General features: G+C 38.2%; 1 protein-coding gene across 5 annotated transcripts in view; it reads right to left on the bottom strand.

Annotated features, from left to right (window-relative positions):
- ADGRG2 (adhesion G protein-coupled receptor G2) overlaps positions 1 to 26,564 on the bottom strand; it is a 63,660-nt gene that overhangs the window by 28,926 nt on the left and 8,170 nt on the right. For all 5 annotated transcript variants that reach the window (XM_014960347.1, XM_014960345.1, XM_014960346.1 and 2 more), the window contains exons 2-6: positions 22,552 to 22,670; positions 15,273 to 15,890; positions 3,834 to 3,875; positions 2,479 to 2,505; positions 89 to 121 (exon numbers count right to left, since the gene is read on the bottom strand). In XM_014960347.1, the coding sequence (XP_014815833.1) occupies positions 89 to 121; positions 2,479 to 2,505; positions 3,834 to 3,875; positions 15,273 to 15,890; positions 22,552 to 22,669 (838 nt within the window). In that variant the 5' untranslated portion in view covers position 22,670. The remainder of the gene's footprint in view (positions 1 to 88; positions 122 to 2,478; positions 2,506 to 3,833; positions 3,876 to 15,272; positions 15,891 to 22,551; positions 22,671 to 26,564) is intronic.

The following is a 26,564-nucleotide window of genomic DNA, read 5'->3' on the forward strand; positions in this document are numbered from 1 at the left end:
AAACAAATCCCGGTTATCAAAAAACCAGTGAACTTTCATGAATGCAACAATCTCCCTTAAACCTTACTCTCTTCATGCTAGTTCTCACCTGCAGTTTGTGTAGTCTCCTCTGAAGTCATATCTGAAGAATAAAAAATAGTATCAGTAAAAACAAAACAATAAAAATCTAAAAAAATCTAAGTCTAACTAAATCTAAATAAGAGAAACATTAATAAAATCTTGCCTGAAGGATTAATAGGATAGGTGATAAAAGTAACAATAGAGGATTCTGGAAAAAAAAAAAAAAAGATAAAGGAAGTAAAAACCGTAATAATATAATATTTTATTTCTATGAATTTTAGAGGAAAAAGATCAAGCATGCAAAACTTCAAACCAGAACTGACTATTATTTAAGTTCCATTTTAAGAACAACTGGAATGCTGTTAAGAACATCGACATTATTTCCAAAATCTAAGTGTCTGAATTTGAATAGCTGGTAATCGAGTTCCTTCTGGTAAGTTCCTTTTATTGGTTTCAGTCTTTCAGAAGATACAGATGAATTTGGCATATCCAATAGCAATAACTGCTTAGGCCGAAGGGCTATTTCCTGCAGAACTTGCAACACTCATCAGCAGAGATGACACACTGGGTTTGGCAGTCTCTCCAAAACAGCAATTTTTGCCAGTAACCATATATAAATAAAGTGAGGATGCAATTATTTTTCCAGTTGTGTCAAAAAAAAAAAAAATTAAATTAAGACAATATAAGAAAATTTTTAGATTGCTCCGGAAGGATGTGCTTAGTAAGCATATTTTAGGTGTCAGCACAGGAATACAAAGTGGTTAGAGGACCACTTCATATCACTCCAATATAGCAACTTAGTGATATTTTTTAAATGGGGAAAAGCAGCTTCATAACAGAATATTAAGCTTTTCAAACTTCTTTACTAAAAACATCCCTATCATTAATAAAATACCTTAAATATAATAATGAAAAGTTGGTGGCTCTGCATAAAGATGGTCGCATATCAAGAAAAAAAAAAAAAAAGCAATCCACTTCATTACATGGAGAGCTTTTCTTTCTGATATATTTATTTCAACTAGACTAGCCATTCTGAGCCTTTTCAAAAATGCCCTCTTAATTCCTACCTCAGAGTAAAAGCTAAGCATAGTTTGTTCTTAAGAAACAATGCTGATGACAACTGATTTTCTAAGGCAAGTAAAAGCAGCCAAAATATCAGAAATCAGAGTGAAAACTAAGTGCTGACTTCCTTTGTATTGTTTGGCTTCGTATAAACAACAACTATTGAATTGACTGCAGTTGTTAAAGATAAACCAATTCCAGAGAAAGATTGTATCTGTAAAGAACAAAAGCATGTGTTTGTGACTGCATTATTTCTTTTCTCCAGATCACTATGTGTCAATACGCATAAAGGAAGAAGGCAACTGGCTTTCACACAGCTATTTCTGTGTGTCTGCAGTTCTCAAGGGAGCCTACATGAAGGCTGGGGAGAGCCTGTTTAGAAAGGCCTGCAGTGACAGGACGAGGGGCAATGGCTTCAAGCTGGAGGGGAACAGATTTAGATTGGAGATTAGGAGAGGGTTCTTTACTGTGAGGGTGGTGGAGCACTGGCACAGGTTGCCCAGGGAGGTGGTTGAGGCCCCATCCCTGGAGATATTCAAGGAGAGGCTCGATGAGGCCCTGGGCAACCTGGTCTAGTTGGGGGTGTCCCTGCTGACTGCGGGGAGGTCGGACTAGATGACCTTTGGAGGTCCCTTCCGGCCTGGGCAATTCCATGATTCTATGATTCTATGATTCTATGTTTATCACCTCTGGTCCCAGAAGTTATCAGAGTCTCGCATGTGTTCTGTGTGCGCACATGCGTAGTATCACACAGCCTCAAATGACACGCACATCCGCGAGGGTGGGAGGAAATGTAAAGGGACTCTCTCACTACACTGTGTCTCCTCTGCCATCTCTGCAAACTGCTCACTGTTCAGGTTACTGGGCAAAAGGCTCTTCATCAAGCAACTTGCACCCGCTTCATCCCCAAGCATTACTGCCACAAACCATGAGTGATGCTATAAGGTAAACTGTTTCATTACGAAGTAAAATGAAGAAATTAATATTTTCTTAAAAAATATTAAAAAAATATTAAAAATTGCAACTCATTTACATTACAGCTTTTCTGCATCACCTGAGGTAAAAGCAGATTTATCTAATAGAAAATAACATACATTGCAGTAATCATTAAAGTCCAGATTTTCTTACCAGAAATGGTCGTTGCAGCTGATTCTCCTGAATTTGCAGGTTTTGTTTCAGAAATAAAAAAATAAGAAGGAAAAAAAGGAACACGATGAAGTTTTAGACACATACATAACCATCCACAGCAGCCTTTCCCATTACAGCTTTTCTGCATCACCTGAGGTAAAAGCAGAAGATTTATCTAATAGAAAATAACATACACTGCAGTAATCATTAAAGTCCAGATTTTCTTACCAGAAATGGTCGTTGCAGCTGATTCTCCTGAATTTGCAGGTTTTGTTTCAGAAATAAAAAAATAAGAAGGAAAAAAAGGAACACGATGAAGTTTTAGACACATACATAACCATCCACAGCAGCCTTTCCTTGTATTATCAAAAGTTTACTTCTTTCACCAGAAGAGGGCAACACCTGCTCATCAGAAGAACGCTTCCAGGTTGTCAAAAAAGGCAACTGTACCAACCTCTGATAAAATTAAAATTTCTGTGAATTCAAACAGAATTCAACTGAAAACTATTTCTTTTCAACAAATACTGGGCAGTTTGCATTGCATAATGTTCAACAAAAATCACGGACCCAAGATATGGGCCACACTAGCCTGAAAGCCACATGCCTACCTTGAGTGGCTTGCTTATTCTGGGAATGAGAATCAAGTCTACAAAATAAGATGGCTGTAATTAGATATGAGGAACTCAACTCAGACTTTGTATAATAACACTGAGACTTGCCATTTAAAATTTATCCCAAACATATCTGTTCTCTTTTCTATCCTACAAAAAGCTAATTAATTTCAAGTTTGGACCTTTGATCTTGACAGGAGCCAGCAAACTATTTATATAGTAAACACTAGCCTCTAAATCTTTGATGTTGTTACAGTCAGTATTTTGATCAAAAAGAAATTAGTAAATTTGATATCTGGTTCACATAGGAACTTCAAAGTTAGCCCTTTCATTTACTGAGTAGTTTTTGACAGTGCCACAGACAAGTCGAGTCACAATTATCACTGAAATATAATCTAAAGAACAACTGGCTGCAAATATGAAACATGATTTAAAAATACATACTTAAGGTATTTCAACATCTTCTCTCAAAACTCAAAAGTCATCCTAGATTGTTACTCACAATGCACTAATTACACTGTAAGGCCTTTCCTACTATTGTAGAAGAGTTATTCAGAGATACCAAAAGTCTCTGTGGAAAACCAGATTTTTTTTTGTTAAACATGGTAAACAAGGAGTTCCTGAAATGCTAATCACTCACATGATTCCTTGCTCAGACTATTTTGCTTGCCTTAATGAAAACTAGTAATAGCTTCTTTCCAAAGGATAAATGTAAATATAATTTCTGCAATGAAAGGAGAATTGGAGTAACCTCAGTGACCTTATTTTCATTTTCTCTGGAAAATTACTGATGCTGTTTGCACCATGAAATATGCTAATAAGCCACAAGGATGATATGGATAATTAATTTGCAAATACTTACATATACTTAACTATCTCCATAAATTATAAAGTAACACTATCAGCAATCTTCATTATGCACTTTCCAAAATACAAGAACAATGGGGAAAAAAACATACAGAACTCCATTACCTGTTATCTGCTTTCTGCCAGGCAACGTTGCAGTAGTTTCAACTACAAAGGAAGAAGGAGCAGAAGTTTTTATATATATTTGTACACAAGCATATATACACATATTTTTTTAAACACAACCATTTTAGATGTGCTACTCACCTCAATTCAAACTGGTTTGCAAAACTACTTTGTATTCATTGAGAAATGTATGTCAAGTCTTTTTAAAGCTGGAAGTTGAACTCTTTTTGAGTTCAATTTTTTACTCAGTTTATCACTTTCATATTTATGGAAGACACAGATCAGGCTATGAGCTTTCCCATTACCCTTCCATTGCCAATGTCCTCAGAAACCCTTTTAACATATTTGCTTCAGTGAAAATCAAGTAGGCTGAATAGCAGCAACCAGAAATGTAACAGGTACACACAACTGTGTTTTCATGAGCTGTTTTTGCACAAATGTGGAAAAGAAATACAAATTAATTATTCAAGAAGTTAAATTTTATTAATACAAAGAGAAGCAGAGAAATTAAACCAAGAAAAATGCAGGGGGCAGGAGAGTTGGGTAAGACAGGCATGCTTTATTCATGTTTACAAATTATGTAAGGTGTACTTTGAGAATACATCCACATCATGATGTGTATATACATCCTGTAAATGCTCACATGCCCAAGAGTTGCACCACCAGAGACCAATGAGCAGATAGATCAGGCTGCCAGAAATGAAGTGACTCAGGTGGACCTGGACTGGGAATGAAAAGGTGAGCTATTCCTAGCTCAATGGACCCATGAAACATGTCCCTAGGGACACCTAAGAAGTGATGCAACATACTGATGGGCTCTTGATCAAGGTGTGGATCTGGCAATTGAAGCTACTGCACAGGCTACCCACGAACGTGAAACGTGCCATAATCAATTGAGGCAAATGACTAAAGTCTCCTTGGAATAAAAGATGGTGGCTGGGCTATCTATATGAGGAGGCCTAGCTGACTGATTACACCTGACCATCTGAACGTGCTGCCAAGGCAAGTGCTATGTGCTTCCAGTGGCAGAGGCAACTAGCAAGTGGCTAGAAATGTACCCTGCAACCTATGGTACCACCCAAAACATCATCCTTGAAAAATAAGTGGCAACACAGCACAACATGCAGTTAAGGCGCTGTTACCTACTTCAGCACCTTTGACAGCTGAGACCCTGGCTGTTGGGGCAAGAAGGAGGAGATATTCTTTTCAAGTCATTGAACCTGGTGGCACACTAGCCACAGCCAACATGCCAGCTCACAGGGTTGCAGAGGAAGAGAGATACTCTTTGGCTTGTTAGAGCTGGTGGGACAGTTTGCCCACAGTTAGTGCCTTGATATCTGGCCAGTCCACCATCACCAAGGTGTCGGCATTTTACACTGGTGCATACTGTACTAACCTCTGCCACAAGGCCCACGTGCAATCGACGCCATCCAGATCTGTGGAGACCTGGTTGTTGTCTAGGTTGCCGTAGACCACCTCCATCACTGCTAACTCCCTAACCTTCCTTCTTTCATCAGTAGTGGTCCACTTGCATCAGTGGTATACAAAGCCATCCTCCAACTCTGAATCCAGTGATCCAAATTCAAAACTCTGTGGGACCTTCAGTAACTAACTAGTTGGGGATGACACACAGGAAAGTGCACTGAGGTAGCAAATTCCTGGGTAGCAAGGTGTGTGGGAGAATTTGGGCAGGTGTCTAGAGCAGTTTTCACCTCTAATGACCTGGGAGTTTGCATTTGAACAGGCACAGAATCCTGTTGAAATGGCAGACCACTTGAAGGAAGGATACCTTGCTTATACCAAGGACAAAGACTTTTGGTGTTATGTTGGGGCCTGGCCTATGCCTAGCAGGCCTGTGTTCAACACCCTTAAAGAAGTGAGATGGTCTCTGGATCTAAGGACTTACAAACGGATGCCATGGCTACACCAGAGACACAACCCTAAACATAATAGCCACTCCTGCAACCAAGAGGGAACAATAGAAGTTGAGGTTGCCCCAGTCAGTGAAAGAGGAAGAAGCTCCTCTTGAGACAACGCAGGAAGAAGACTCAGAAGCTGCAGCCTGTTCTGCAGCAGGACAGCCACAAGAACAGGAGGGGGAAGAGACACAAATCATAAGAGACAGAAACCACCCAGTCCCTATTCCTGAGCAAGCTGCAAGAACACAAAGATTACAGCAGCCAGCCAGGTGAGAAGACTGCTGCCTGCTGGGATACTAGGGCTAGTGATCAGGAGTATACGACAGTTTGATGAGATGTAAAGAAATGTCAGTTCATTTTTGTTGAATGTCATACACTGCATGAAGCTAAAAGTGGCAACTCTGAAATATGGCAGGATGAATACATAGAAATCAGATTAATTGCACTACGTTTAATTTTTAGAAGTTTTCCTTGCAATTAACTGTTTTAGTTGACTTGTATCCTGGGTAGATATTTTCTCATGTAAAAGAGAGAGAGAAACAATATTCTAATTAAAATTACACACATCTATTAAGTAAAAAAGTATAAGTAAAAAATGACATCTTCATACATATCACTCTACTGAATTTAAATTATTTCAGTAAAGACAAAACCAAGTTACACCAAACATTTCATCTGAGACAACTAGGATTCTGCTTACAGAGAAATACAATTGTTCTTTTTAACATCTAGCATTCTATGAACTTCACAGATCATGAAAATTTGTCTATAACCTTAATTTTTACAGTCAATTTCCATTAAAATTAAGACTTCTAACTATAAGGTAAGTCTTGTTAAAATACATGATGCTCTAAGGCATGTGTTCTAGAGTTCTTATTTAGAGGTGCTGTTACTTTAACACTGTCCAGTGATTAGGTATTATGGCACCTACAAAACTATATTCTGAACACCTTTTGTGGGTTTAGGGATGACCTTTAAATACAATAGCAGCTTTAAATACCATGCAGAACTGAAGCAGTAGTCAGATTAAACTGTTCTGTATTGATTAAACAATAAATAGTTTTTTAAGATAGAATGGGGTGAATAAAAATAATTGAGTCAATTGTACATGATGTGGACTTTTGGTTGGAGAAGAAAGTATGTTTCCACATGTGGGAAAACTGGCTTTCCTACCACAGGAAGAGAATAAGAGAATCCCACCTCCAAAATTTTACTTGATACTCGTCCCATCTTACTAAGCAATTAGCACCTTGCGCAAAACCCCTTATTGCCAACCAAAGGGCCCTGAAGGAAATAAAATTCTCGAAACCACCTCTTGAAGTATGAAGCATCTCACAGAAAAGACCACCAGACTGCTGCTTCTCCCCACTAAAAAAATACAAAAATCTGCCTGGGGAATCTGACCTTAAGGTCTTTCTCATGTACTCTTGAAGAGTCAGTGTAGACATAGTCACTGTAGAGAAACTGCTTTTCCCATTATCCACCATCTATCCTGCTTTGTGAATTTTTGAGAATACAGGTAGTATCCTGAGGTAGGTAAGAAAATTGTCCACTAACATGTTTAGCACTGTAGGTTAGTAAGAAGATAGTGAACTCTAAAAATGCCAAATGCTTTTAATTATAAATATGTAAGGGAGCAAAATAGGATAAACACAAGCCATGAATATGGAGCTGGCAAATGCACCAAGTGATGACGGCATGCATAATCTGAGGAGCACATTTTTTCTTGACACAAATCTAACCATAACTTCTCTTATAGCAGAATATTCACATGCCTACAGTTGCTAGAAATTATCCGTCACTGATCAAGACGAGCATTAAGAACACTAACCAAGTCTTTCATCAGAATCACCTTTGCACACAGAAAGGAAGGAGGAGATGCTGTCATACATTATTTGATTTCACTTACATTTGTCAACCTTCCTCCTTTGTTGTACTTAAGAACTAGAAAAGAAAGTGAATAGGGTTTATTTGGAGAAGGATTAAAGTCCAATCTATAATATCCCTAACGTTAACATATAAAAAGGGAAGTAAAATAACATAAGCTGTGCTAGTTACAAGCTAACAGAAAATTTATTTCCCTTAAGCTGTTTACTGTCAATAAGAGCAAGAAAATCCTTACGTATATGAAACCTCATTTTATTTGGTCCATGCATTTTTATCTGCAACACTGTTATTTTAGGATCCTCAAGTCAAACACCTAATATCCTATTCCAAACGAAAATATTATATATTGCAGTGATGGTTTTCTACATTTTCTCTAATAGAGAACATTCCTGAGGATCCAAACAGCAAATAAATAGTAAAAGACATTATTCAGTATTATTCTCTGCTTTTGCTGCAAGGGAGACAGAATAGGTTCCCACAAGAATTGTTTGGGTTTTTTTCTGAAGGAAAAGGCAACTCCACTAAATAAGCACCAGTGTCTGTTACTAACAGGCACCACTAGAAACAAAAGCAGCAAGTCCATTACTGTCTTCATATCACTTTGTACTGTTCCAACACAAGCAGCTAGCTAAGCCAAGACTTAAGAATCCCATCTGTGTAGGCAGAGAAAACTGTTTCACTGGTATGAAACCTGTCTAGCAACTCTTGCCCTTTCTCTATTACACAGATGCAAAAAGTTTACCTGGGAACCAGTATTTGCATTGTGACAACCTTCACTTCCCATAATGACTTTGAATGACAATGGGAACCAGTGTAACTTCAGCCCCTCCAGTCTGTAGGAGATTAACTCCCTTAATAACAGTACTTAAGGCTAGGTCCATACACTGATATAGCTCTGAGACCAGTGTTTGGCCCTGTCTACAAAATAGCCTTATCCTTACAGTACCCCTTAGCATGAAAGATCTTAACTATCAGTCTCTTTTAGGATGGGATGTTCTCCATATGTCTCACTGAAGCTGTTCCACCAAGCAAAGCAGAATTCAAAAACCAATTTGGCCAAAGGGAAGAAAGGGAGAAGGAAGCTTTCTAACATAATGGTCAAGACGGGATGGATGGTTCTGGTCCCTGTACCAAAGGCATTGTCACTCATAGCATGCCTTTTGTTCAGTAACTTAGACACAGGATGCAGAAAAAGCCCTTAAAGTATCAACAGTGTACAATGTTCTACCTCCAACTGGAAGAACAAAAAATACCCTTTTCTGGTCCTGACCTCCAATCTAACTTAGGAGCACTACACTCTTTCTTAAAATTTTTGGAAAAGCAATACAGTTTCTGATTCACCTGTCTTCAGGCTTGCCAGAAGCAGTTAAGTTTTTCCAGGGTGGAGGAGTGAGAAGCAGCTAAAACCTGGCTGCAGATAACAACATCGTGCAAAGGCTAAGTTCCTGGCAGCTGCTTTCCTCCTCCCCTACCTCAGGGAACAGTGTTACTGCTGACTAATACTGTTTTACCTAACACTTCATGATGGCCTTTAAACTTTTGAAGAAAGCATCCTTTGAGCAGGCCTGAGACAGAAACTAGACTGCTGTTAGGAGAAGAAGTGTCTGAACTGTAGTGAACTAGAGCCTTCAGACGGACACCCACCCTGCCCAGCCTGTGTGGTGTGGAGGGGCAGGGGACAGGCCAACAAGAAGGGCCATGCCTGCTGGCCTGTGTCTCTCAGGAAACATGGGGAGAGAATGCAAGGAGTGGTTGCTTTCTAGTCAGGTCCAGACACGAAATAGGCACTGAACACTTAGGGAGCAACAACAGCCCTGGCAATCTATAGAATCGCAGACATTATTACCGGCAGAAAAACATACATTTATGGACTTACATGTTCTGGGGCCTAGATGACAGGCTTATGAAATGAAGTGCCAAAAATTTTACTTATATTAACTGAAAAACATGCCAGAAATGAAAGAAGTTTGTATTATCACCTAGGACTATTCTTTCAAACTAAGGGTACCCTTGACCTTGTCAGCTGTCACAAACAGATCAAGAGCAGAATCCGAATGGAAGAATCCCAAGAGACACCTTGGTGGCTATGTAATATGGTATTCCATAGCACAAAATACCAGGAAATTGATAAAAATACACACAAAAATACCAGGAAATGGATAAAAATTAGGGGTTTTTTTAATAGGATGTGATAGTAAACTCAGTGCTGAAAGTTTTTTTCACCAAAATTTCAATTGGTTCAGGCAGGGGAATTGATTTGCTTTTAAAATTCCCATCAGAAACGCCAAAGTGGAAGTTTTCATTCCAAATAGTTAGATAATATCACTTTCCGGCTGAAAAAAAATAATTAATTCAATGCATTTTACATCAAAAAGTAATTCCACACTATATTTTTAACTCTATACAAATTCCCTTCTAAACTTTCTCACAGGTAACAGTTATCAGTATGTACTACATCAGTTACCAGTACTGTACAGTAACTACTGTCCATTTGTATTCAGTGTTACTTGGATAGAACCATATGAAAATGCCTGGCATTAATGCATTTCACAGGATTTGCTCATGAGCCAAGCAGAGTAGCCCAAACAGCAAAATTTCAAAACGGTACCGTTCCAAAATCCATCTATTCACTGAAACAGGCGCCAAAAATACGATATTCAATTCTGATATTCAAATTAAAACCATATTTCTATTAAGAGATTGTGTCCCTTTAACATTTGATAAACCTTTCAGCTAGATAAACATTCTGCCAAAATGAACCACCCTGTCACACAAGGCATTAGTAACAGCAACACGTAAAAATCCTCCCCAATTGCTCTATTATAGGTATTAGCCCGTATCAACTTATGTAAGTCAGATTTTGAGGCACATTGTACAAGTTTATAGGATAAAACTAGGTGCAATCTTAATTTTATGTTTTGGTGCCTCTCATTACACCTCATATATGCTTTGACTCTTAGCCATGGCACCATGGAAGAAAGGATGAATTATCACTCACTATTGGACAGAAGGAAATCTAAGAAAATAATGAAGGTGCTTGTTCACATCAGGCTCTGTCACTTTGACTACATTTTGGTATCCTTAACAGAAAATTTAGGTGCAATATTTTTAACTCAGCTTTGATGTTACACAGATTTTTAGGAAATGGGGTTATAGATACAGTTTTTATCAGCTTGTATAAAGTTCCATTTGTATAAAGCTGTACATTAGGTACTGAGGTGAATCAAATCACCTTTTCTCTGGCAGTCTCACTTCCAAAAAGCTACTTCCTTTGATAACACAAAAGAGTGAGGCAACAAGAGCAAAGAAAGGGAAGGTCAAACATGCATTCTGTTAATAGGTGCAAAGTAGACTGGTACATGACTCATCAAATAGGCACTCCAGAGTAAGGTATTTTTTTCCCCGTCACATTTACTTCCTTTAAGAGCTTCTCAAGGTTTCTGTGCTAATCTGTCCATATAGTTTTAGGAAGAAAACAGTATTGGGGCAAATAATTTATCTTTTCACCTACAGCACTCATAATCCACTCAGTAAATGTAACAATATGGCCCAAAGTTTGGTACACGACAGACTTAAGTGCAGACCAGATGAGTGGACAAGTGGCCACTATGCCACATTTCCACCTTCTGCCTGAGAAGGTAAAGTTTTGGGACTCTGCCCTCCTTTCCAGGGAAGCCGATCCTGTCATCAGAAGCACACACAGCTCAGGAAATCTTTAAAAGGGATTACATAAACTCCTATTACCCACACCTGCAAACTAGAACAGCCCAAACTGAAGTTTTCCTCTTCCTTGAGCATGCAATGCCAAGACAGTTACACAGGGCACCGGTCACCTCCCATCTCTCCCATCAGCATTAAACTGCTGTGCTCCCACAAGCCTGGAAACCTCCTATAGCAACACCAGCAGCAGGCTCAGCGGTATTGGCAGTGAAAAGGATACATGGAAAAGAGGATGCAACACCTTCATCTTGAAGCTTGGACGGGACAGTTTAGAAAAATCTAAAATGTCGCAATATAAACACTGTTATAGCAACGGGCACTGGACTCCTGCTAAAAGTTAGAGCACGGATACCACAAACAAGATGACAGTGCTTTACTATCAGTGATACTATTTATAGTTATGCCATAAATCATCTATTTTATTTATTCACTGAAATTTGTAAAAGATATCCCGTCATCTCTGTGCTCCTTGCGTAAATGCACAGTGTAACAGTTTTATATTTGGATTAAGAATGTTACTGCTTAATGTGTAACTGAAATGATTAATGTTTACACAGAAAATTCTTCCAGTTGTCAAGTTATTACTAAAGGCAACTTGCAAATATCCCATGTAAAAATGACAACCGGAAAGCTGGTGCTCACAGATGACTAAAGTTTTTTTTCTAGTATTTACCATTTTAACCTCACTTATTTTCTTGGGTCTTTCTATCTCTTGTCTCTTCTTGGATTATGCAGAGACAATAGTGATATCACTCATATTGTCCACATTAAAGTATGTAGCTAAACAGGAATCATTCATCAAGAAGCAAGATAAAGAAATTTTCCAAAGCTGGCATTGCATTTGATACAGTGAGCACATCTTTCTTCACTTAAGTATTTTTAAATACCAGGAGACAATCTTTAAAGTGAGATACATTCAACCTGTGGTACTCTTTTGCTGTATCACAGCTGTTAGGCTACTTCTCATTCTCAGCAAAAGGGGAATTATCAAAGGAACTTGAGGAATGTAAGTGGAAGGTTAGTGACGCACAACGTGTGGGGCCTCCTTCCCTCTTTGGCCCTACCTGCAATATTTACACCTGCTCAGTGTGCAATGGCTACACCAAGCAGAGAAGAACCAGAAGACTGTGACTGGAAGACGCAAGAGTTGCATCTTTAAGTCAGATGTAAAAGTTCTGTGCTAAGTTCCGTTAGCCCAAGAAATGCAATCAGCCCTCACCACAAACACAGAAGCAGTCAGACATGTCCTTTCTTGCAAACCTACAGATGCATAAGATACATACCTATTGCAAAGGTAATCCCAGCCACTCATGAGGAGCTAATTACTTGGTTCAAGTAGAGCATAGCTTTAAGTGCTAAGCATGCGTGTAAATCTTACCAGAATCAGGATTCTGGTCCTTATTAGAACTCACATGGTTAAGAAAAAAAACTAAATACTTTTTTGGTAATCTGAATTATTATTATAAAAATAAATAATAAAACCAAAAGAACCTAAAGAACAAAAAGAAAGGTGGGAAAAGGAGGTAAGGAAACATAAGCCAATAATGTGACATTAAGTAACTCTAGACTTAGTAAGGGAGTGCATCACTGTCTATGAGACATCAACTAGATAATGCCTTACTGCACAAAGATTTTGAGCAGTTAAGCAAAGGAGAAATCATAGAGACCATGGTAAACTTTGACTGAACATTTTACAAATCATTGTTTTATGTAGGCACAAAATGCCAACCAAGTCATAAAAACAACTCTGAAATTTGTCCTCAAGCACAATTATGACTGTAATGAAACACTTCCTTTTCATCATTTGTGCCTACCCAGGAGGCATAGACATTTCCCAAGCTTTAGCCTATCACCAGTTATGTTCTTTGAGCATGCAAAATCAGACCTTTCTGAAGACTTACTACTCAAAGTCCTTCTCTTTTAAAAAAAAACATAGAAGCCCCCAAAACTGGATATTTTACACAGGTGCACAGAGGAACTTATAGAAAGAAATCAAATTGTAAGACTAGTTGCACCATCTGTTAAAATTGCCTAATTATATGCCTAGTATATGCTGTTACTCTCAAGGCTTTGTTTTTTGCTTAATTGTTGGACTGACATTTGTTAAATATATGCCTTTCACAGGCTGACCTGGAGCAGGATGGCAATGAGCCAAAATGCACCTTTTCCTGAAAACAGGCAAATAAACTGTTAAAAAAAAATATCCAATGAACTATTCTTCAAAAAGCTGTTATTCTTCCAAGTTACCTAGAGCAGAAAACTTATATTTGGCTGTACAGATGGCCTCTGTACTGAAACAAACTTCTGTCAGCATAATCAAAATTAAATCTGACTAAGTAAAAGAACTCTGGAAGCCATGCATCTTACACACTCGCAAGAGAGCCCATGCAGTGAGACAAAGGATTCCACAAGCCCCCAAATTACCAATTCTAAAATTATTAATCACCTGGGGCTGGAGTTGGGCATTGCCTAACCAAGCTGCCCTGTGATGCACAAGGATGCTCTACATTCAGGGCAGAAAGTGCTGGAACTCCAAACAAGAAGGTTGTCCTTGCTGTGCCTCAGTGAAATATAATCAAATGCTTCACTCTAAGCAGGATTTATCCGCTATCCAGACAGATCTCTCTCACACTTTCTTTCTACCAAACTTTTGTCTGGCAGCCAGAATGCTCCCTCTTTCAGCCCTAGGACTGTGTTCCTTCAAATTCACATATGAGCAAAAGAAAGACATCCTTTCTTCAGCTCCTCTCCCAAATCACTCAACTCAACAGAGAAGATGTGCTCTCAACTACAGTATCAGGCCAGCAGAGGCATTTCATTCATTATTACCCGGTGTTAGAGGCATTCTCCACAGGTACTGGTTTGTCGGACAGCTTTCTTTCTCTCCCAGAAAAAGAAATCTGGTCTCCTTATTTTAATGGCCTTACTAAAACACTTTTAATCTACCCAGTCAGGCAGTGATTGTAACATTACGTAGCTAAACGATATTTTTCACTCTGCACAAAGCAGATGGGTACAGTGGACAAGGCGATGACGACTTAGGTTAAATTTAACTGAAGCATCTATGCTACATAAAAATTTTAGGAACCAATTGAGCTAGTCACTTTAAAATCCCTGAAGGCCTTAGGGGGTAATACCATTTACTATGGTTGGTAAATTAGATCCCATCCAAGCTTGATTCAAGTTGCCTTTCATGTCAACATGTAAGACAGCAAAAACTAGAAAGAAGATTATTCTCTTGCTTTAACTCTTGTTTTCAACCATATAAAAATTCAATTTCTCTGAAAATAATTTCTTATTTTGGTTTCGTTTAAAGCTTCTTATTGTTTTTTTTCAGGGCAGAGAGGAATTTCGAGAAACGTGTGAGGAATCATTTGGTCATTTTAATAAAAGAACAAATAATAAAGGAAGACATTACTGATACAAAACCAAGAAGAAATCAGAGCCTTCAGTAATCATACCAGCGAAAGACGGTGTACTGTGCCAGTGAAACAGTGAAAAATTGAGTCACTGAAGTTCTGGCCAGTGAATGCACAAAATGAGGACCAGCAATGCTTTCCTCTATTCCCTGCATAGAACGTGTGAAAATCAATTATTTTAAGATGACATTGGTAGAAAGCTGTAATACTCCAAGGAGTTTTGGTTGGATGCATCCTGATCTCATTACCATTACATGGGCAGTAGACAGACACAAAAGTTGAAGCAAGTTGAAAGTCTTTAAAGGACTGCTGCTATGGTTTTTTATATTTGGATAAAAGCTGGTGTAATCCGTAGATTCTCACATGATCTTATTAAGCATTTAGCTAGAAATGACCAATAGACAAAGACTTTGTGAAATCTGGAACAGAAATCACATTCAGATCAACTTTTGACATAAATACAATTTTAAAAACAGGGGTGCAAGGATACTTACCACATGGCAAAGAGTTATCCTCTTCTATGGTCTTATTATAGACCCAATCCTCCTTTCTCCAGCGTATAACACCACTATCTTCACAGTCCTCCGATTGCTTTATATTTGCTTTATCCCACATTCTGAACATGTAGAGCTCCCCTGTCATACCCAGGTTAGGTGATATAGCTGTACCTGGCAGCTTTGAACAGCCAAGTAAGAACTGTCCTTTTCCAGGGAGATTAACTTTCCCAGTTATTTTTTTGCTTAATTTTTTTGTTCTATTTATAAATACCTTCATCTCTTCATCTTCACTTTTCCACTGGATACATATGTCATTCCAAGTGTTGTCACGAAGTCTTGCTGTTGTATGTATTTGTTTTCCAAACAACCATATCCTCAATTTACCGTGATCTCCTATAAGTCCAAGATCATACTTATTTGCAGAGACATTGCTGTGAGATGTTTCCTGGCTGTATACATACGCTGTCCAGGGACTATTTGAGGAATATAGCTTGAGGTGCACACAGACAATGAATTCTTTCAAGGGATGCAGAGAAATTCTTGGTGACATAATCCAAGGATCTTCACATGCAGTCTTAAAGATGGCTTTATAGCGTCCTAGGAAATCCTCCTGATCTAAATAAAGAAAAGGTGATTTGTAAAATGATTTTGTTTTTAAAAGGCTCATCTATATGAATGCTATTCTTCCATATAATACTGTTCCTAGGCATTAACCTAGGAGTTTTCAAAACAACGCATTAAGAAAAAATCTTGTATCCTTATCTTTTGGATTTTTTTTGTGGTGGGGAAGCAGCAAATTTGGAGGCAGTCAATAAATCCTAGCTGCTCATGAAAGCTTCAAAGTAAAACTCATGCACAAGATGAAGGATATCCATGTGGCTCCCTAAGGCAGGACTCAAATGACAAGGAAAAAAGAGAATCATGGAACCATAGAATGGTTTGGGTTAGAAGGGACCTTAAAGACCATCGAGTTCCAACCCCCCTGCCATGGGCAGGGACACCTCCCACTAGACCAGGTTGCTCAAAGCCCCATCCAACCTGGCCTTAAACACTTCCAGGGATCGGGTATCCATGAGTTCTCTGGGTAACCTATTCCAGTGCCTCACCACCCTCACAGTAAAGAATTTCTTCCTGATATCTAATCTAAATCTCCCCTCTTTCAGTTTAAAACTGTTCCCCCTCGTCCTATGGCTCCACTCTCTGAAAAAGCATCCCTCCTCACCTTTCCTGTAGGCCCCCTTTAGGTAATGGAAGTATGCTATAAGGTCTCCCCAGAGACTTCTCCTGGTGGAACAACCTCAACTCTCTCAGTCTGTCCTCATAGCAGAGGTGCTCAAGCCCTCTAATCATCTTTGTGGCCCTCTGCTGGACTCGTTCCAACAAGTCGTTGTCTTTCCTGTTTTGAGGGCTCCAGAGCTGAAAAGCATCCCTCCTCACCTTTCCTGTAGGCCCCCTTTAGGTAATGGAAGTATGCTATAAGGTCTCCCCAGAGACTTCTCCTGGTGGAACAACCTCAACTCTCTCAGTCTGTCCTCATAGCAGAGGTGCTCAAGCCCTCTAATCATCTTTGTGGCCCTCTGCTGGACTCGTTCCAACAAGTCGTTGTCTTTCCTGTTTTGAGGGCTCCAGAGCTGGATGCAGTACTCCGGGTGGGGTCTCACCAGAGTAGAGTAGAGGAGTAGAATCACCTCCCTGGACCTGCTGGCCACACTTGTTTGGATGCAGCCCAGGATGAGACTGGCCTTCTGGGCTGCCAGCACACATTGCCGGCTCATGCTGAGCTTCTCATCCAACACCCTCAAGTCTTTTTCTTCAGGGCTGAATCACAGATCTTGGTTCCTATTCCCAGAACTGCACAGGTATTTTGCATTTAATAGATACTGGATAAAATACAGAAACAGAGCTAGAAAAAGGGACTATAGTCCTTACTACCTTTTCATGTCCCAGCCTTGCATAGTGCTTCTCTGGACACGCCTTTTTTTTCCAACCCTGAAATTCTTAAATACTCTGCCGCATACTGGCAGAGTTTTAGCAGGAAAGGCAGAAAACAGCCATATTCTATAAGACAATGAGTTTAAGCAACTTTCAGGAAATGTGTTTTGGAGCCACTGGTTTATTTTAAATTTAATCCCATTCAGCCCCCATTCCCTGTTCTCTACCAGAGCACTTACTTGCAGAGACATCTGGTCTGTGAATCTCACATCTACTAAGGCATTGAGATGATGGCAATCCAGAGTTCAGTTGTGACAGTAAACAGAATTTTAGGTGCTAACAGTAAATTTGCTGGTGAAAATAAGGTGTCAGGCTCTGTCAGTGCTGTTAAAACAAACAGTGCCAGAGAATTCCCCAAACACTCAAACTTGATCATAACTTACTATGTTCTTATAGGTGCCTTATTTCCTCCACTGTCCTGCTACAGCAAAGTACAGGCATTTATGGCTGTAGACATAAGCTCTTTGCAGCTGACTCTTATTTTGTGGGAAAACGTACATTTCAATCATACAATCATACATACAAAATAAATCCAAACTAAGAAAATCTCCTATGGGACATGAAATGAAGCTACAGAAAAACGAAACAGCCTGGTAGATGCTCAGTCAGTGTAAGAGAACACATTGCTGACATCTTCAAGGAGGCACTTATTTATCAATATATGCAGAGCTTTTATGTACCATCCAGAAGAGGTATGTGACTAATCATGATTGGTCAGGGTTGGACAGCAGGAAAAGATTGATCAATAGAGGTGGAAAGCTTCTCCATTAGCTGTGAAAAGAAAAATTTCCAGGCAACTTGGATCAGGTTTTTTTTTCCCCAAGGTAGGTTACATTCATGGTCCTAGTTAGCTATCAAGGTCACAGCCAACCCTTCCGTGATGTTCTCAACCAACCAGTGCACCAGCTTTCCTCAGGTCAATTTCTGAATCAGGAATGCGTTCAACTTTTCTGTCTCTTGACCACAGGGCTCTCAAATTTCTTTTTCAATAGCAAGAAATGAAAAACAGGAGGAAGTTCTTAACTTCCAAGTGCAAGTTGATAGGTACAAGCTACCAGAAAAAGTTTGAAACACAAAATATATCAATCCAGTTTCATCGAAAATCACTGATACCTGTTCTTGTTGCACACTACAACTTTTGAGACTCTCTTTGCAATGCTAAATAGCAATAACCTGTAGGCGTCTTTCACAACCCTGAATCATTCCTGAAGTTCAACATACATCATGAAAGTGCCATACAAGGCTATAGATCAAACAAAAAACTCTCACAGTACAGGCTGAATTACATGAAAATCCTAACTACCAGAGAGTGGACTTTGAATGGAGAGGTAACACCTAGCATGGTTCTAGAGCAATGGAGAAGAAAAACATGCTTGACCCAACAGCAAGCAGTAGAACTACTTCCTCCTTGTCCAACCATAAAGCATGAATACACTCATTCAGTTTGGCCATTTGTTACTGCCTAACAGGCAAAATCTGTTATACTCAGCCAAGAACAGTTCATGACAGAAAACTAATATTTATAACATGACTTAAAAGCTAGAGTGAGGAAGACTGCACAAGCAATGGAAGTGCCACAGAAGTGGAGATTTTTAGATACAGACTCAAAGGTATCTACCCTTTTTAGTAAAAAAATGACTACAATTAAAATAGATTTGCTACCTTCCAGTTTGGACAGATAATGAGGAAATTTGATTTTATAATGGAAATAACTAGATAGATACGTAGTTATATGCCAACACCTGTGACACAGTCTCTCCAAAGAAAAATAATTTTTCAAGTCTTTCATTATTCAGTAGGAATTATGCTGAAGGTTTTGAAAGATTTGATACAGCTGCTGTTCCTCAGAGAGTATACATCAGAAGTATACTTGCATGACTCATATATCCTCCAAAATTCCTGTAAGCAATCTTGAACATGAAGAGATGGCCAAAATGATCAGTTAAGGAAGTCTCCTGACGTAACTTCAAACTTGAAGTCACTGTTAACTTCTCAGATTGGGAGATTAGACATCCATTCCTGAGCAAAACCATTAATCAAAACTTGAAGTTCCATCAGCAGACTTGATTTTGGAAGTAAACAAATTATGCTTATGTGCCAAGAGTGAAATAATTAAAGGGCTGCAAAATCCTGTCACATTCGTTAGGGTAGCTGACACTACAAAGTTGTCAAGGGAGCCAGAGCAGACATAAACTTGCAAGGGGAAACAGTCTTAAGGCAGGTAACCAACAGAAATGATGCAGAATGAGCTCAGTTCTGCTGATGATTGTCCTAGTCTGCTTGTTTATCAATATGCAAGGCCCAACGAATTAATTTAAACTCATAAAAGAGTTTGCTACCTTTCTGGAAACTGGAAAGTCTGGTCCAGTGCCAGACTTCAGAGCAGTGTCCAAGTCAAGGGAACAGACACCAATACTATCGGAATTATTACAAGAAAGGCTCATAAAATTTTATATGGTCAGTTTACTCAAAGAATGCTGAAAAAGCACAAAGGAAATCATAACCATAGTCAGAAAATGCACTTCGCTGTTCCCAGTGGAGCACAGGCAGTACAGCTTTAAAATAGTTAGAAATTAATTATCATCTTGGCGAAATCTGTTTAATATGTGGGTGGATGCAAAGTAAGTAGGAGATGACATTGCTTTAAAGTTTTTGGAAGTTTTGTTAATCATCGCTTATTTTCTCTAGTAATGGTACTAGTGGGCGGCATCCCACCCATGACCATACAACCACGGAGCTGGAACTGTCTGTGCTCTAGTAGTGCCATTCTTGGCTTACAATTAGTTCCTTCAGGTCCAGATAACACAAATCACATTCAGAGACCTAGCCATGAACATACCTTTATCACCATAGCACAGAAAAGGTAACACAGTAGAAAGAAAGCTCAAAACAGCTCTAGAGTAATAAAATCAAGCAAAAATCATTATTTGGAGTCAAGGAAACCTCATGCAATAGTAATTGTGGCCTGACTTTTCGATGTCATTTGCTGTATTCAGGGACTTAACCTCTTTCAGAAATGCAAATTGCTCCTTCTTAATATATTTATCTCTAACAGATGCAAGAACTGGTGTTTTTACCCTCACTAAAAACTAAGAGCATCCACTTAATAAGTATGTTCTCTTAAGCCCTAAAAGAAATCCTGAAATGTATGCATATACTTCCAAACATTTACAATAAACTTCCTAAGAATGACAAGGTAATGCAATCATAAACAAAAGATGTAATCTCTCTTTTTTCAAACATTTTCATATAGTAATAATTGATACCTTTACAAGACATAGCCAACCACAGGTAGTAAGAATTAGACATACAGGAGCAGATCGTCTCAGTACGTAAGCACTAGCATTACTTTGCTTACATTACTAATAGCTACTGTATCAGTGCAGTTGAGCATTAATACAGTTGAGTATTCTCTTGAATAAAAACAGTGACAAGTTTTTGCGTCTGCACAATCTGCCTTTTAACCAGTAACAGCAATAGTCATTAACTTCTATGCAAGTGTTTGCCACATGTAACACATTTGGCTTGCACAGTCCATTAAAATGACATCTCAAGAATCTTGTTCCTTAATGTATTCTGCCTAGAGCTCATAACTGCTAAAGAACAGTTTAAAGTTTAAAACTCTAAACTTTCTACACATGGGTCATTTGATCCTGCTGAATGTTTTAGAAATCTGAAGCCAAGAACTGCTTCCTCAAAATGCATTTCATTCCTCCTTTTCATTCACAGTTGTATTTGGACATCTGGGGATAAACTATGCCACATTAATCAGAGTGTACTAGACATCGGAAAGAATACAGGCAGTTCTTTTCTATTCATATTTCCTGGAGAACATAAACATACTTTGGCACCTTAGATGAGGAAAGAACTGAGAAGAGATGCCGTTGACAATGCTAACAACCGTTGACAATGCTAACAACCTAAAAAAACAAAACAAACAAACAAAAAAGGGTGGAACCCTAAACCAACCCTTGGATCAATTCAGATATTCTTGAAGGATTACTGACACTTGCAAGTGATACGTAGGTGAAAGACGAAATCCCTCTTTACTTGCTTCCTCATAACTCTAGATGCAGTTGAATTTTCCTTGGACATATTCTTGTATGACATCTGCCCATCGGCTCAGCAACCCTGTTCTTTTAACTATTTAAAGTACATGAGGTTAAAACCTCACTGTCTTAGTAACAGAATCTCAAATTCTGTCTCAATAAAATCTTCATTTTATGAAAACGAGTACATTTTCAGACTTAGAATCAGAATTGGTCTAGTCTGTAAACCTATGAAATTTCATTACTAGTACATTATCATTAAGCAGGCATACTTACGAAGTACATCTGAACTGCAAGAAACTCTGACCTTCTAAAGTAAAATAACATGGCATGAAACAGGAAGCAGTTTCTAAAACTAGCCATTAAGTACATGACAAAAACCACTTCCAGTATTTTAATATTCCATGCATATTACTAACATGATAAATCCATTGCACACTATTGGTACAAGGAAGTTTTACAAATGACAAGCACTGTGATCCGTGCCAGCTGAAGTCCAGAGTAGTGACAGACTTATATCTGCCAGCTTACAGAATAGCCATGAATAAAACACAGATTGCTGATTCTACTGTACTTCATACAAAAGCATCACCATCTCAGTTACCCAATTTGTTACAAGAACCTTATGAATTTCTTTTTCATTTACTGTTATATAGAGAGTATAGATTGTTAAATTCAAATAGATCATTTCTGTTACGTTTTGGACCCTACTTTTATGAATTTCTTTTTATTTACTGTTATATAGAGAGATCATTTCTGTTACGTTTTGGACCCTACTACTTTTTCCTTGCCTTATTCAGATCCATGACCAAGAACAATGCAGATGTTCTATGCACTGAGTGAAGCTCACAGGATTTTGAGATGTTTGTGTAAGAGCATTGCAAAAGATTTAAAAGCACGTTCTGAAAATAGTGACACTTCCAGTTCAAAAAAATAGCAAGGAAGTGATTTACCTTGTTATTATGTATTGTGTTTACATTCTCTCCTCATCCATAGTCAAAAAGAAGTTACTACGGATGATTTTTTTATGAAAACAAATACTTTAAACATAGAATTTGTCTATCCAAAGGGCAAAGCACCAGATGTTTCATTTCTTGTTAATGGCAGTTTTTCCTCTTAATTTCAGTAGAGCAAAAATTTGTCTGGTCTGAATATATTAAAAAGTCCTATTCATCAAGACTAATTCTATTTTTTGTAGTACCAACACTGTATAAATCAGGAAAAAATTGTCTTACCTTTGCTTGCTGTGGCCAGGAACAAATGAAGTAAAAGGACTGTTAGAATAATCCCAAACCTCACAAAAACGTCCTGTATTCTGCCAACATAGCAGTGCTGTTTTCCCCGGGCAACCATTCTAGAAGAAAAAATAAATAAATAAACCACAGTGACAAGAAAAAGTGCAGGTTTGCAGATATTATGTCAAATTATGTTTCCAACCCAAGAGCGTAAATCTTTTCAACCCTGTTATACTATTGGGTATACATCATACAGCAATGCACAAATACTCTGTGTATTTCCAAGTCACCAAGAAAGAGCAAGCTGTTTGCTGAAAGGCAAAAAAACCCTCACCAAAACAAACAAAAACCCCACTCAAGCTCTAATTCTCCAAAGACTCACAAATACATCAGAGCATGGCCACGACTCCTTGCAGAAATAAGGCTTTCAAGACTTGCAAAACAAACAACAAAAAAACCCCTCCACACACACAAAAATACCCATTCAAAAGCAGCCAGAGCACAAGCTCAGAGAGCTTATCCAAAAGCTTTGTTAATCTCAGTAAGTATATAGAAAGCATCTCTTCAGCCACTTGCCCACAGGTTCTATCATCTGACATTGTAAGAACCATACTGTGAACTCCTAAGGAAGAAACAAGAATTTGATTCCCAATCCTCATCTCACTCTCAAGGCAAGAAGCTACTGCAAAAAAAATAGAAATGCCACAGGTCACTGTGGGCAGCAAGTTCATGGAGAGCTATCATGACAACTTGGTTTGTCCATATTTCTTCCTAGTGCCTAATGTGAGCAGTAGGACATGGTGGTGGAAAAAGAACATGCCTGCTACTATAAAAGATAACGTTCTTTGAAATTACACACTTTTTAAAAAGAGATCTTTTAAAAAAAAAGGTACATCTGAATATTTTGCATGCTGAAAGAATCATTAAGTGAAATAACTGCGTGCTTTTTGCATGCATTATTTCTTAAATAAGAAGTTTTATAGATACATAGTTACAAGTGATTCTGTAATTGAATCTTGAAACAAAAGCAAAGCACTACACTTTATGTATTGTTTACCTTTAATGTATCAGCTTTATGGCAGACCTGAGCATTCTGCATGACACCAGAAGTTTAATTTTGCCATCACAAGTTTGGTGCACATGTGAGTGTATCAGTTAGTATTCTTGCTGCTCACAAACTTTACTGTATTTCTGTATGTGCTCTGTCAGGCTGCAATAGGTTCTCTTTTTTTCAGGGACCGTTACTTGTGAACTCTTTCAGGAGTTGCAGATTCGTGTTAAGGTTAGGGCTACAGTTTATTTTTTGCAAGCATTCACATTAGTGTAAATATTTATTAGCATAAAATGGTTACTATGGGCTGAACCCTCCCAAAGAAGTGCTAGAGGAATAAACTGAGAAACAGTGAAGTTGCTAAGTAATTGACATTTTGGAATTTGATTAAATGTACATGCAAATAAATGATACACATATAATAACGTAACATAGAAAACATTAAGCAAAGGCTTTTTAAAAATTAGAACACTGCAACACCGCTGCAAGACAGTGTTTTCAATAATTACACAGTATGTGATATTTCTAGCAGAAAAATAACATCATACTGATTGCATTGTAATAGACCAATCTGCTGCTTCCACACATGCTGCTTCCACTTTGCAGATTCTGGATGCTACACTTAAAATTGAAATGCACTAAGGAAATAACAGTTCAATTGTGGCAACATTATGAATGCCATTTGCATGGGTGCTGCACATGTTAACTAGCAGGAAGAGAGGGCACTGATAAAAACAATTAAAAAATCAAGCATACTAAAGCTGAGAGAAAATAGAAACAATGGACATAGCTAATACCCGCAATCCTATGCAGGAACAGACCAAAACCAAACAAAAACAACTTTAAAAGCAAGAAATGTCAAAGCTTAACTTTGATGTCTTTAGCTTTCTAAAGATTCACAGGAAGCATGTCCAAACCTGTCTTCAGCTTGATTCTCTAGAATGCCTAAAAATCATGTATTAATAAAGTTGTTCAGCCACTAAAGTAGGTAGCAGAATTACATTAATTATCCTAAGAACCTGAAAATGAAAACTCCACACTTAAATATATTTGACAGCTTCAAGGATTGAAGCATCTACAATGTAATTCACTAGGCTTAAAAGAGATGCCCATCCAAAAGCTATGTTTCCTTTCTTTGCTTACTCACATTGCCCATTCTACTCTCAAATTAGGTCATTTCCAAGCAAAACCAAGGTGCGCATCCATTCCTCCATTTTATGGGGAAATTTCTGGTTTTGTACAGTAACCATCTATCCATAGTTATGGACTTAGACAACAAATCAAACAGAAATTCCAGCATCTCTTGCCTCTGCTACCCAGACATCAAGAGCTGAATTGTGAGTGCCCAAAAATACTCAGTGGCACCTACAGGCTTAGCCGTTGATGCTGGTAAGTACTGAAGCAAACTGCTTGCTCAGTGTCACACACAATACTGCTTCAGAACTCTCACACATTCCCTGCATTTAGTTTCCTTCTTAAGTCTCACTTCTGCAAAGATACACACATGAAATGAGCTGAGTAGGACAAAGGTTTAGTCCCGTACCATCAAGTGTGCCTTCTATTTGGTCTGGTAGACCTCAGTAGACAATCATGTTAGTCCCTCATCCACCAGAAATAACAACTGCTTTCCAAGAATCTAAATTTGAGGGCAGGAGCCAAGAAATTCCTGGGTTTGACTCCAGCTCTGCCTGAGTGCTATGTAGCCCTAACAAGTTTGAGCAGATCTTACTTTAACTCAAGCCTTCCAGAGTGAGCTTTGTCCAGTGTGTAAATGAAAGGATGTAATAGATACTTTCAGCACGTTTAGGTTTTTAAGGTTTTTATCTCCTCTGGGTTTTTCTGACATTGTTCTCACTTCCTGAGATGGGCCTGTCAAAGACAAATGGGGACAGAGGCACAGCTTCTTGTTGACAAAATACAGTCACATCAAGAACTCTGAAGCTATTCAAAGCTATGAATGGAGATTCATGGTCCCAGGGACCGCAATATAATCCAGATAGCAGGAAAGTGAGTGAACGTATAAATCAAAATCCTGACACTGTCACAACAAACTTGACTTTTTGCAAGACTTTGGACATTTATGGTAGCTCAAGATTTGTTCCAATGTTCAGATAAAAAATATAATTAAAAATGTTAAACAATGTTGTTTAGACACTATCAAAGAAAAAGATGCTGCTAGCTTTGATAGTTTTTTTTTTACATTTTTTTAAACAAAAGCCAAGACGCAAAATATGATTTCACCATATTGCTTGAAATAAAGATAACATGATACAGTCCAAAACATTTGGATATTATGTTGCTCTTAAACTTATTTAAGCCCTTCTTTGTATTGGAATTCTGAAGCTCTACTCTTAATAATGGTCCTGAAAAATAATGTAATTGTAAATATACAGCTATGGACATTACAGAATTAGGTATAAGTGATTTTTTAATTTGTTAGTCATTTTTTCATTTGTTACATGAATGTTTTTATTGTTCATTACAGTAGATGAATACAGCATGACAGAGCGCCCAGCATGAATCTGCATAGCTTTTGCAGTAGGATGAAAAATTTCACGTGTAAATCGAGCAGATACAATCAAGTACAACAGCTACCAGGCACAACTACCGAGCCAAGCAAGTGTGGGAAAGAATTCTATGCATAGACTACAGGTAAAGATAGAACAGGCTGTCTTGACTTTCTCAGTTACTATTCTCAAATAACAATTAAGTCACTTTTATTTACAAATTGTTAACTGTCTGAAGTAGAAGAGAATATAAGCAGTTACTTTTCTTTATGGATTAAATGGAAATTCAGAAAACTGAAAGTAAGGGCTCATGCATAAATCTGTTACCTCTTGTTTGCTTCCATGCAGAGTTCTTTGTTTTGACCAGTGACTATCTCCTAGCATTGGTACCCAGGTTTCACAACATTTCATATCATGTAAGTAATTTGCAAGTGCAACTAGGATTGATGGAACTT

The sequence above is a fragment of the Calidris pugnax genome, unplaced genomic scaffold (genome assembly GCF_001431845.1).
Source record: "Calidris pugnax isolate Ruff unplaced genomic scaffold, ASM143184v1 scaffold188, whole genome shotgun sequence".
Classification (NCBI taxonomy): Eukaryota; Metazoa; Chordata; class Aves; order Charadriiformes; family Scolopacidae; genus Calidris; species Calidris pugnax.